The sequence below is a fragment of the Aphis gossypii genome, chromosome 2, assembly GCF_020184175.1.
Source record: "Aphis gossypii isolate Hap1 chromosome 2, ASM2018417v2, whole genome shotgun sequence".
NCBI classification, from domain to species: Eukaryota; Metazoa; Arthropoda; class Insecta; order Hemiptera; family Aphididae; genus Aphis; species Aphis gossypii.
In genome coordinates, this window is record NC_065531.1 from 37,951,833 (window position 1) to 37,965,768 (window position 13,936).

General features: G+C 35.8%; 1 protein-coding gene across 1 annotated transcript; it reads left to right on the forward strand.

The window, feature by feature from the left end:
• Window positions 1-1,293: 1,293 nt before the first annotated feature.
• On the forward strand, window positions 1,294-11,763 carry LOC114122406 (high mobility group protein DSP1). Its single transcript, XM_050201927.1, has 5 exons — window positions 1,294-3,340; window positions 7,359-7,526; window positions 10,317-10,477; window positions 10,556-10,730; window positions 10,812-11,763. The coding sequence occupies exons 1-5, from the start codon at window positions 2,795-2,797 to the stop codon at window positions 10,986-10,988; spliced, it is 1,227 nt and encodes a 408-aa protein (XP_050057884.1). The 5' UTR covers window positions 1,294-2,794; the 3' UTR covers window positions 10,989-11,763.
• The last annotated feature ends 2,173 nt before the right edge of the window (window positions 11,764-13,936 follow it).

Below are 13,936 nucleotides of genomic sequence, written 5' to 3' on the forward strand. Positions count from 1 at the left end.
TCTTTAATACACAGATATTAAGTATTCATAGGTATATTTTATTTTAATGATATAATTATTTATTACCTATTTATTCGATAACCTTATTAGTTATTATAAGCATTTATAGAATTTATATAATTATTATATTTGAAATAATATTTATATAAACTTGTGTTATGTGATACCTACTGGTTCTACATCATCAAGAAATCTGTTTTTATTTTGTTTTGTAATTTCTACAATTTTATTATTACGTTTTTGAGATTGAAAATTTTTTTAGATAATGTTTTAGTATAATAAGTTGTTGTATATTTATATAGGTATGTATACATTTATTGGATAGAAACAAAAATAATATTGACTATTATTTTTTTAATTTATAATTATTATTGCTAACAATTATCACGTCGATTAAATAGTAAATTAATATCGTAATATCAATAATTCGTTACGAACGGCGGAGGACAACGGAATTATCCAGGATTTCGTGCGTCTGTATGCATGAAATCATTGATTTAAATGGCGAGTATTTATAATCAATGATAAAAGGGCGCGCACAGGCCAAGCAGTAATAAAGTTTTTGCATCCCCATTCCCCGGCGGCAGCACATGCTGTGCTCGGCCGGGCTATGCTTGTGCGTGCTCCTCTTTACGCCGTTTTACATTGCAGGGCGACTCAAAATCGCAGATTCGGTTAAAATATGTTCGTCAGGGTCGACGGTAATCTAAAATTGTGTCTTGTCGTGTCGTTGGATTTTTTCTTTTGTCACTGTCGTGTGTAGATTACAAACAATCGGATCTGTGTGTGGATTCGAACGCAAGCCACAACCCCCCAATAGTATTATTTGGGTACACGGATAAGTTTATTATCGTGTTGTGCGATTTATGTGCCGTGACCGAGGACCGGTACGGCTGTTATCGTTTAACGGATTTTTTTTTAATCACTTGGTATCGAAACGTTGACATTGGAAATCGTCGTTCGAGGGTCTTAAATTGAGTTCGGCAGCGGTGTTTGTGGTTTATTGCTATCGGAGAACGTTAAAAATTTAATATTTTCTATACGAGAAAAGATTACCTATCTTTCTAGTTATTAACGGTAATCTCTATTTCGAATTTCGAAAAACCCGTGTTATTCGACAAGAATAAATGGCGGCGGTAGCGGGGCGCGCGCGCGCGCACACACAAAATAGTACGGCACACAATATCCCTATGCTTTATATTATTATTATTATTGACCGAGAGGACGCCGTCGCTCAGCCATTGCCGTTTGTACGTATACTCTCCGCTGGCGGGCGCCCGCGATGTATCGGCGGCAGTCGCCAATTCGACGCCGTACCGCGTGTTTCCCTGTTTGCGCATCGTGCGTACGGCACAAATCCAAAGAGAATAACCATTAACCACGATGCCGAGCGGCCGCGGTTCCGTAACCGTGTATCGATTGTTCAATTCGAAAACGATTAATCGGCGGGCCACGTACCAGAAAAATTAAAAATTATTTTCCCCAGTCAATTCCCGCCATTTTTTCATCGTACGCACGTTTTTTTGTTACTTTTGTAATAATATCACGGTTGCACGTATTCTCGAATACAATATTATTATTATTATTATTATTATTATTATTTATAACATGTGATACAATCATGCTATTTCATCTGTCCGTACGAGTGATGGCGGCGGCGGTGGTGGCGACAGTGTGTACACGGTAATGTTGGTGGTGGTGTTTTTTCGTTACTCGGCGGTACGATAATTTTTCGTTTAAAACTTCTTTTATTGAGAAAACCGTGCCCCTCGCCACTATCAACGACCAGCCACACGACCAACCGCGTTCGCTCCGAGAGAATATTATTATCGTATCCATGCGAGTGCGTGTGTCGCTGGAGGGAAAAAAAAAGGGAAAGGACGCCGCCGCCGCCGCCACCACCGTGCGCGTCGTTCGTACGCCGTCGCTGCTGCCCGCGCGCGCCTTACGTCGGCGGTGGTGAACTGCGGAAACCTTGAACGACCGGTGGCCTTGGCGCGAGCGAGCGCGGTTTTTATTCCGTTTCTCTCGCCGCGTCCGTCCCTCTCACGTTCCGTCTCTCTCGAGCGCGCGCCCGTTCGTTCGCCTGCCAGCCCGGTCGCCCGCCCCACCCCGTCCCCCCGGTCACGACAGTACGCGCGCATATAAATGTTCTTTGTTCGGCCGCTCACGGTTTCTAGAGATGAGGTTGGCAATGCCGGTTACCGGTAGCTACACCATGGTCGGAGGGGCCGGCCGCGCCATTGGGTTTTTACGAAACGGGCGGTGGGGGTAACATCCGCTGTCGCCGTCGTCGTCGTCGTTCGGCTAGTGGCGGGCAACACGCAGGTCTGCCTCGTTATTTTTTTCTCCTTCTCTCCGCCTTTTCCACCGCAGTTTTAACCGTCGGTCGCGCGTTAACAGTGAGATATTATATACTATACACACGCGTCCGTCGTTCCCTTTGTTTTTTTTTCCGCACATACTCTCGCGTGGTGCACACACATATATACTACACTCGATTTCGCCCCGCTACGCACTCGGCGGCACAGCACATACGTACGGTACGTACGCGAGCCGACCGATTATATACATACATATACACACGCACACGCCGACCACGTAACGTGTGCGCCGCGTCCGTACAGTATATAATATATACACATAATTTCGACTACCGACACCCGCCGCGTATCAAACACACACCGCGACCACAGTGCCCAGTGTACGCGCGTTTGTGCGTCACGTCTGGTGTTCCGACCGTGTACCAGTGTTCCGTAAGTGAAAAAACCCGCACCATTCGCAGTCCGGCGGCATGTCCGAGAACCGCGCGGGCAACAATGTCGGCTGGGGCAACCGGGACGACCACGCGGCCGCCGCGGCCAACCTGTGGTGGGGCAACAGCCAGGAACAGCAGCAGCAGCAACAGCACATGCAGCAGCAGCAGCAGCAGCAACAGCAACAGCAGCAGCAGCAGCAGCACTTGCTGAACCAACATCACCAGCAGCAACTGGCCGCCGTGGCGGCGGCCGCGCAGCAGCAACAGCAGCAAGCGGCTGCTGCGGTGTCCGCGGCTCAGCAGTTCTATAAGATGGCGTCGTCGTTCAGCCACCAGCAGCACCAGCAGCTGCAGCAACAGCAACAGCAACAGCAGCTGAACAACTCCGGCGGCGTGTCGACCAGCAACAGCAACAGCAACGTGTCGACGACGGTGACGAGCAGCTCCAGGAACCCGATGGCCAACTACGCGGACAGCTACGGTATCGCCGCTGCCGCCGCGGCCCAATGGTGGTCGTACCCGGGAGCCATGGACAACAACATTCAAAACGTGCACAACGTACCGTCGCCAAACTCGATCATGGTAAAAATTGGTGGTGTTGTTGTTTGTTTGGTGGTCGTGTGTACGTGTTAGCGTTGGCGTCGATTCCCCATGCACGTACGGTTACGTACGTCGTATGCGTGGTGTGTCTGATAACGCGACAACGCGCGCGCGCGCTCGGTACACGATTATTTATCGTATTATTTATTTGTGTATATTCGTAAACGGCGGTATTTCGTCGTCGCGTTCTCGACGATGGGTATAATATTATTATGATATTGCGTTCTGCGCGTTTGTCTCTCTGATAAACGGAAATATTATTCGCGATCTTCCGGTCATCGTTTTTCGTTTGCCGGTCTGTTTTATGAGTATAGAGTCGATAATCCGGCCATCGGCAGCACGCCGTGTCGTTATTTTTCGACGACCGTCGCTTATTATTTTGGTTTAAACCCATGTGGTGTGTAGTAGTGTCTAGGTTATTATTTATCTCGGGCCGTTGGTATTTTATTCAAATGAATATAAAACAACAACAACAATAATTATTGTTTGTGTGTGTGTGTACATCCCAACAACGCCAGTTATACGTTAATTATCATCGACCGCGTGACGCGGAGATGTGAGAACGAACAGCGCGCCGCATCACCTTATCTCGACGTACGTTGTGAGTTGTGTAGATTCATTCACGTGTACGTCCGGTAGTCCACACATCGCTTGTTTTTCTGTTACTCCGACTTTTCCGATATGACGTGTGTGTTTTTATTTGTCGAGTCCAACGATTTCCATTTTTTTTTTCAAATTTTCACCCGTTTTAAAATATGTGAGTAACGATACATTATCATCGTTCAAGTCCTAAGATTTACCCATATCTGATCACGTCGGTATTTTGCTGCCTACGTTTTTATTGTTCCACATAATCTCGCGCGAAAAGCGTCGAAACATTGTACGCATTTTTCGCTGCAATTCCGACTGATAAATTTGTCATTGAGTAGATAAATAGAAAGTTATGTGGCCTTAGAACAACGCGCGAGTTACCCACATTATATTATTATTATTATTATGTTATAACATTGTTCTTGTAAAACAGTGATAGTGGTCAACGTTTGGATTATAATTTTTCTTCTCATTTATTATTTGCCGATTAAAAATTGTAAATATTATGGTCCCGTCAACGATTCAACTAAATCCCCAGGTATTATTACTCTAGGAAACGTACAAATTCCAATAATGCCCGAGCGGTAATAGCAACGAGTTTTCGTCCCATATTCTTGTTGTTGTTTGTTTTATTCCCAAAAATAGACTTGATTATTTTTATAAATAGTTGTACAATAATATTGTGTAATTTTAGTTGCCGTTCTAATGTACTATTAGAAAACAAATACATTATGATTCGCCATTCTTTCTTACGATTATTTTCGATTTATTCATTTATAGGACACGACCGCTGTGATAATTAACTAATTGTAATCATTTTAGTATATTTTTAAATAAAATTATTGTTTATATATTTTGAGTACCAATGAGATCTAAACAGATGTTAATTGTTCACAAAGACAGACCAATGCCAAGGTTTTTTAGGGTTCTATAGCCTTCATGGATTATTATTTCTGGTCCAGCAGTTACAAGAAAATAATTTATTATTCACTCCTATTCGTTTGGTTTCGCGTTGTAAATTTTAAATATTATTCGGTGTATCTAAATTATTTTTTGTGTTATTTTCATCCTTAATCAAATTTCCTTATTATTATTTAATATTACAAATAATGGCTCACATTTCTATTTTTACTTAGACTTAAGTTTTAAATAGGTACAATTGATAATATAGGTATGTTTTTAAACGTTGATTGCTTTCCGCTCGTGGTTTTTGGCATTGTACATTAATTAGTAAAAATATTTTAAGAACTTCAAAATCGTTTAGTACCTGGGAAAGGATTAAATAAAAACCTGTTTCTTTTGTTAGAGTAGTTACAGGTTTTACTGTTATTTTTTTATTTTAATAATTGTTATTTTACTGCCAGTAAAACCAGTTTTTTTTTTGGTTTAATCGAATTTGGTAGGAGTTTGTGCTTTTTATGTCTTAACTAATTAATTGTTTCAAAAGTTTTACTTTATTATCTTATCTATTACGAACATATACGGTGGTATAATTGATTATATTTTTGCTTATTAAGTTCAGTTATAACGAAAGGACGAAAAAAAGATAAAATAATTATATTCATATATAACATTACACTTGTTTTAATTTAATGATTAACTGTTGTCGAATTATCTTAAAATTGTGGAAACCATTGATAAAACTATTATACCATTGATCAAACTATTTGCGCGTTGTCTGTATGACCGTAATGTGAAGAATGATTTTTATTTTTATATTGATTGGCCCAGGTCATTAGCCTTCACTTTCAATAATTGTCGATTTACATTAAACTGTTTCACTTTGCTATTTAGAACAATACAAAATCACGTAACACGTTGAAAACACTTCCTAATGAATGAAAAGAAGAGAGTACCTAGTTATATTTCAGATTATTTTAAACAATTTAAACTATTATTACTTACATTTCTTAACTTGTCCAAATTATTATGAGCATAATATTTTAATATTAAATATATTTATATATATATATACAGATTTATTTATATTTGAATTACTCGTGTTATCTTGGTATTTCCAAACACCACTACTATTTTAATATTACTTTGTTTGATATTCCCAAAATGATATGAATTAAAATAGATTCTATTCTAAGATTGGTAAAACTTTTTCAATGATATTTTATAATAATTTAATATTCGTTTTAATTATTTATTATCAACATTTTGTAAGTTAATGATAGTCATCTTTTCTTAAAATAGAAACTTCTTTTTGTGTTGTTCAATAATACTGCTTGAAATCGTATTGGTAAATAGACTTAAAATTTTCTAGAGCTATTTTATTTCCTTTCAAACAATATATTTATATCACTAAAAATTTCATAAATAATTTTTCCTTTGTGTGAGAAACGTTCAATATTTCAAGTTAATATATTTAATAATTAATATTTTTAAATTTATGATATTTGTTTTCTTTTTGGTTGTATGTTACTAATGTAAAGGTTTTATTTTAAGAAGTTAAATATTTCTATGAATTCAACTTAAAAGAGATAAACCTGTTTTTTATTTTACTCTTAATAAAGCCCTGGACACCCATGCGGTTTAATAGCTATAAAACTTTTATTCAATTTTATTGGTTATCTTGTTATTCAGCAATAAATTATAACTATTATTTAACAAAGCTGAATATTAAAAAGTGATACACATATTTTTGAAATATTGTCATTTTGACTTCATTAAAATAATAAATATATATACGGGTGTTATTTATAGTTAATAATACAATACATCTGAATGCTATTAATATATTTTGATTTTTGTTGATAAATTTGTTGATAGCGATTTTTGGTAACAACATTAGATGTTCTAATAATGCAACGATTATACTCATAATGTAATAATTATTGCGAATTATTATGAATTAACAGCCTTTGAACATTTATTTTTCACGTGCATTATTATTAGATTCAATCAGCAGAAGTGTATCGAATTGAATTGTTGTATTTCAACAGTTCAGTTTTATAGGAAATGTTAATATAAATTTTATTTTATTTTAAAATTGTAAATTGGTTAGTCCTCTTTGTTATTATAGTTTATATATGGGTATGTACAAGTATGACGAAGTGTATTAAAGGCAGATGTTTATTATTGTAGTGTGTACAAATTCCACTAGTTTCAGGTGTTCCGTGTATGTATTTTTGTAATATCTAATAACTCTAATATTATGAAGTATTTTAATAACTTTTATTTAAAGCGGTTGATCTAAAGATGCTTAGTAGTTTTTACCATTGTTAAATGAAAAAAATGACTTTAAAGTAAGTGAGGGCAACTGTTGTGGTTACCCGTTGACGCGCAAGGTTCGCACTTAGGGTTTATTGAAAATGAAATTTTGCCCTACGAATAGGAATAACATCGACGATTTTTTCTTTTGTTATCAATTAATAATAATATGAACATTTTTCTTTTTCAGAACCGAGGGAAAATGCCTAGAGGCAAAGGGACAGATGCTAAACCCAGAGGTCGTATGACCGCGTACGCGTTTTTCGTACAAACGTGCCGCGAAGAGCACAAAAAGAAACACCCCGACGAGAATGTCATTTTCGCGGAGTTCTCGAAGAAATGCGCCGAAAGGTGGAAGGTCAGTGTCACAAAACCTATGAATCATTAACGTTTATATTTTAACACTATTACTCACACACACACCAAAATGGCTAATTGGCCGCGCGCGCATAATTATAATAAAAAAAAAATTCATGCCAGTCGTCGCGCTGCGCGCTCTGTTGTGTCCCCTGACGACGGCGTATAATAATATTACGTTTCTGATGACCGACAAAAAATAAAATAAAAATCCGTAATTTTTCCTTTCTCCCAGACCCAAATCGAGCCTCTCGTGAACCGTCGACTATAAACCGAGTTGTCATGGTAAAAAAAAATCGGTAAATTTTCTCTTTCAGAATCTGTTCTTGGCAAATTTCCGTTGCGATTTTACTATCGATACGATGGTGGAGCGTATAGGTCGTATTTTATTTTTTTTCATCTCGTTTTCTATTCCAAATTAAAAAGTCAAATACGACCCGTGAATACCATCAGAGTTCGTTGTGTGTAGGACTCGTCGACAGCTGGAATTCATTAAAATTCGAACCGTAAACAAAAAAAATTTAACCAAAACCGTTTCTTTTAGTAGGAAATTACTCGGTCGTCGTCGTAGTCGTTATAACACCCATAACAACATGATGTATATATGTGTATATATGTATATATAAGTAGATACAAAAAGCGATTACGCGCCGCACCACCTGCTCTCTACTACTACTACTCTGCTGCAGTACAGAATTCTTCTATTGTAACGATTTCGTAATTTCCAAGACCGTTGCTGTGTGTTTTATAAAATAATATCGTTATATCGTCCAATGCGCGACATACATATTTATTATTACATATTCGGCGTGGTGTTTCGTTTCTACTTAGGAACCTAACCTCCCGAATATCATTTGCACCCGTCGTTGTGTTTTCTGCGCGCGCGATTTACAATATTGTAATATTTTGTAAATCAAACGTTTTCGATTTTCGTTGTCTCGTCGAAACAAAATGGTGTGTGTGTGTTTGTGCCCGCGCTGGTTTGTTGCGCCAGCACCATGTATTTTTATGACCGTGTGCTGCGGTCGCTGTTGTTGCCGGCCGGCTGGGGTTCCGTAGGACTGGTTTTCCGTTAAGGGGGTGAGAGGATGGGTCAGCGGCAGCAGTCATCCAGCACATACCAGGGAACCAGTTTTTGTACGTTAGATCGTCGTTACCCCGCGCGCTCGATCCGTCCCGTCGTCGTCGTGCGCTCACGAACGACGAACGAGCACACACGCACGATTAACCGGCACCCACTGCTGCCAACAATAATATCGAAGGAAAAAAATAATATAATATTCTAACCGTCGTCGTCTCGCGTTATTGCTGCCAGCAGCCGCCGCCGCGTGTTTGTGTATGCGTTTTTTCGTACATAAACAAAATAATATAATACATTACAATATTTAATAATATAATAATTTCCCGTCCGTATAAATATTATTTCACAACCGCTCTCGCAATCCGCGTACAACGTCGGAGCGTTATGTGTGTAAAATTGTACACGGTCGCGCGCGCTTACGTTATTAATAACGTTTAAGCAGGCATTTTATTTTATTCGTCCATTTCGGTCTAAACACCCGACCTCGGGACGATGCACGCCGGAACACACATTAAATGCCATACGGTGGTTAAAAGGGGGAAGGAATGGATGGAGGGCGAAGGAGGCGAATTCGTTTTCTTTGGAATATTATGATAAAGTTAGGTATAACGCCAAAGACGAATTTTCAATCGTGTATTTTCGTACACCGTGCCACAATCGTCGTAATAATAATAATAATAATAATAGTACATCATATTAGGATATTATTATTGTTGTTTGGTCGCGGTTCGCTAAATAAACGTTATGGCGCGAGTTTTCCTATTTATTATTAAAAACGGTAAAAAATAAATTAAACTGCAGGAATCGTTGTAGTAGCCTGCTAGTGTCGACAACAGAGGAGGAGGGGTGGAGGGAGGAATACTGCTGCGTGTGTGTGTGTGTGTGTGTGTGTATAGGAATGAGCTCAGGGGTTCTGCCATCGATTTTTTTGTGTGTAAAATGCTGGGGTTGTTTTCTGTAGGGTGCGGGGATAACATGGCGGCGGAGTTTAAAACTGAGAGCGCTGGCGCAATTATTAAAATTAACCCCCCTCTTTTCCTAAACATCACCCTGTGTTCGTCGTACCCTCGCAGCGCGGGTAATAGCCAGCCTGCACACACTCGCGCACGCGGTTCTCGCACATTAAGCTCTTTTCAAAGATACATCGACTATGGTTGGGTGTCGGTGCGGAGATACGCAGAGGGGTCGGAGAGTTATATAATATCGACGAATTCTACCCTGTGAATTCTGCTGCTGTTTCCATATTCCCCTTTCTCCTCATATATCGCGTTCTGAATTGGTGGTTTGAGTCCTCCTTACCTCATATTCACGTATAAATTTGTATTAATTTAAATGTGGTCGTTCCCCGTTGGCAGGTTCTGCCACCACTTCGTCTATACTAGAATAATGTATTCAACTCTAAATTCGCAGTGTCCCATGAGGTTACATTTGAATGTTTCACAAAAAAAATCAATTTGCTGGCTAGGCTATGTGTTGGTGGTGCAGGTGGAAAGGTCTGGAATTGCCAGAAATTTTAATTTGATAATTTATTAATTAATCTTTAATCAATCATTCATTAGTAATTCAAACTGTAATTAAATAATGAATTATTTGTGTACAATTATTTTAAATTATGTATATAATTAGAAATAAATAGCCAATCAATAATTAATATATTTATCAATATTTAGATATTTATTAACATTACTATATGTATAAATTTTTTTTTAGACAATGAATGAAAAGGAAAAGAAAAGATTTCACGAGATGGCTGATAAGGACAAGTTAAGATATGATACTGAAATGCAAAGCTATATTCCACCCAAGGGTGAAAAAGTGCGTGGTAAGAAGAGGAAGCAAATCAAAGATCCTAATGCACCAAAACGCTCCTTGTTAGTATTTTTTTTTTCATTGTTATTTTGAAGCAACTGATAAAATATTTATTAATAATATATTTTTGTCTTGTTAAGGTCTGCTTTCTTCTGGTTTTGTAATGATGAACGTGGAAAAGTTAAGGCTGTGAACCCAGAATATGGCGTTGGTGATGTAGCCAAAGAATTGGGTAAAAAATGGTCTGATGCTGATATTACAGTGAAACAGAAGTATGAAGCTATGGCAGAAAAAGATAAAGCCAGATATGAAAGAGTATGTTAAATTAAATCTATTAAATAATAAATATTATATTTGTTTATCCAAATTATATTAATTTCTGAAATTGCTCAATAGGAAATGACCGAGTACAAAAACAAGGGCAAGCCTACCTTGTTACAACAACAACAACAACATCAAATGTTGGTACAGCAACAACAACAAATACTTGCACAACAACAGCAACAACAACAAATGATGGCAGTAAAAGATGAAAGTGACGAAGATGATGATGACGAAGACGATGACGAGTGATCTCTTTCAGATTCACATCAGAATCTTTTTTTTTTCTTTTCGTACCTCGAAAATATTAATTTTAAAATTTGTAAATACAAATAAGTTAATTTTTAAGTTATAGATTAAAAAGTAATTTTGTACAGAAAAACTGTAGAAAATTGGTTTTGTCTCAACAAAAAAAAATAATAATAAATATTGGATTCAAATTTTTAATTTTTATATTAGAGATTCCTATATTTTTACTAAAACTTTACAAAATTTACCGTAAAAATATTTCTTTACAGACTGATATATTATGATGAATTTTAAAATTACATTTTAATTTTCCAGGAGTATAATATTAAATTATGCCATTGGATTTTTTATTTAATTAAGGTTTTAACTGAAAATTACCTCCTGTAAAATATAAATGTAATTTTATTTTTTGTACATACAATTTTTTTGTTTATTTTTATTTTTTTTTTTTTAATTTGTAATTTTAATATTAGAGAGAAAACCGCATGCGGAAATAAATTGCGAGATCTTTACCATTTCATTATTTTCATATAGGAGATTCATATGTTGTCTTAATCAATTTTTATTTTACAGTTAAGTTTGATTTTTTTGTTATGACGAAAACCACTTTTTTGTATTTGTAATCAGATTAAAAAAATGGATATAGTCCATAACATACAAACTTGATACTGTTAATAAGGATATTTATATGTACGCTATGAAAGATGCACTTTCGTGCTGTGTGACAAATATTCTCGCATAACAAAAAAAGAATAAATAATAAAAAATTTAAACAATATATTGTTTCGGCTTTTATTTTTAAATTTTAAGTTGATATTATTCTGATAAAACTACAAATAATTCATGATGCAACGATTTCAACAATTCATTGGTTTAAAATTGTTTTCATAGATATATCATAGTATAATATCGGTTTTAAAATGTTAATTCAATTCTTCAAATTTGGCAATTCATTTAAATAAATTGATAACTAATGTTCATTGTAAGTTCTCATTAATTTGAATGGTATATTACGTTTAATATCGATTTGGTTAAATTAAGAGAAAGATAATGAAGTCTATTTTTTAGATTTAGTTTATTGACCATATTTTTTATTGTCTTCAATATTAAATATGTTCAATTTATGTTATAATTTGTATAGATAAATTTATTGATGTATTTTTTGACTGAGACAAATGCTACATTTTTAATAAAAATAGAAGTAATTTGAACAATTTTAAAATATTGAACATCAATTATTATAATTTATAATTATTATTTTTTTAATCAGTATATGCAACATACAGCAGTTGCTAATTTGTGTATTAAAATTATTATAATTATTATTTTTTTAATCAGTATACCCATCATACAACAGTTGCTAACTTGTATTTAAAATTATAATTTTAATAGAATATAATATAATCATTACGAAAACGAAAACAACTATTTTTTATTTGTATAAAATGAGCCTAAGATTCAACATTTATTGTGATAAACTGATGTTGGTTATTCAATAATCAAGAACCGATTTAAAATTAATAATAAGTTTTAACTATTACTTAAAACTGGTTTCCATCTCTTTCATTTTCTAAATCATTATTTTTCTTTGAATATTAAATATTGTTGTACACATAGTAATTGGTTGTGTTTGAGTTTTTAAATATATTACCAATTGTTGTATACAGTAAATACTTTGGTGTACATTTAATGTCTGGTATACAAACGCTAAGATTTAATTTTAACTTGGCTAATGATTCTTTGCGGTAAATTTTATTGTAAAGTGTTTATAGCTACATGGTTGTATATCTTGTAAGAGGATGTCAGCGTAATATTGGTTTTCTAACAGAGCTATTGTAACAGAACTCAAAATAATTTTTTATATTTTGGCATCAATTTTATATTTTATTATTTAACTATATATTGACTTAAAATAATACAGTTATTTATAGACAATTCGATAGACCTTTGAAAATATTCTCTATAACTATTGCAATGGGTAATTATTATTCAAAAACAAACAAAAAAAAAAAGATGTGTGATAGCATTTTGTTTACTTTGTGGCGGCCTGAATGAGAAAACATATTGTTCACTGACATTCTCTTTAAAACCCGACTATTTTATAATTCAACCGTCGTGTTGGCAAAACTCGTTTCTTCAAACCTACTGTACTGAAGACTTCTTGTACGACTTGAGTGCCGACTCGTCAACTCTTGTCCCTACTTGAACGGTCGATGGACAGTTGAAATATCTTCAGTCGTGTGGTTGGTTCGCGTTGCAGATAAATGCAAAGTAATCCAAATCGAACAGCATTAATAGTGTTTGTTCGCACAGTCGTCAGCGGCATCATCTATGGAGCAATGCAGTGAGAACACATCTTAGTTTTGTGTGTCGGTCAATGTTGAAACGAAAGCTACGGTGTGTCAAGTCGATATTTTTGAAATGAAAAGAAAAAATAGATTATTATATAATTATTGGTCGGCGCCGGCGTTCACGTGTGCTGTGCAGTAATAATTCTCTTCCGCTACTGTCGTTATTAATTTATTGTAATTGAACGGCTATTGCGTAACGAAGAAAATCTATTTTGTTAACGCATACTTAATTAATAGTATTAGAGTAATAATAATTATTGTCGTTAAACGTAGTCGGTCCTCCGGCTGGTGCCTATCTAAGCAACATCATTCCCGCGGATTGCCGCCCAATAACTAGATATATTTATAATAATAATATACTGGACGAATAAAACGTATCACGTAACGCGAAGCCAAGTCCTCTCCTGCCCGTCCGGCATGATGGTGTTATTATGTAGAAGGTAAAAACAACTCAGTCTAATTACTGTAATTATTATAATAGTACCTATTATATTGGTATGCTCCGAATTTTCGCGATCGATTTAATCAGATTTGTCAGACGCCGTTCTGCATTGATTCCGACACTGTGGGTAGAATGGTAGATGGCTTCAAAACTTCTCC

Excerpts from the sequence above, each read along its gene's own strand:
- LOC114122406 (XM_050201927.1), top strand. The coding sequence starts at position 2,795 with ATGTCCGAGAACCGCGCGGGCAACAATGTCGGCTGGGGCAACCGGGAC. Across the intron at positions 3,341-7,358 it reads CGTCGCCAAACTCGATCATG|AACCGAGGGAAAATGCCTAG; the intron begins GTAAAAATTGGT and ends TTTCTTTTTCAG. Across the intron at positions 10,731-10,811 it reads ATAAAGCCAGATATGAAAGA|GAAATGACCGAGTACAAAAA; the intron begins GTATGTTAAATT and ends ATTGCTCAATAG.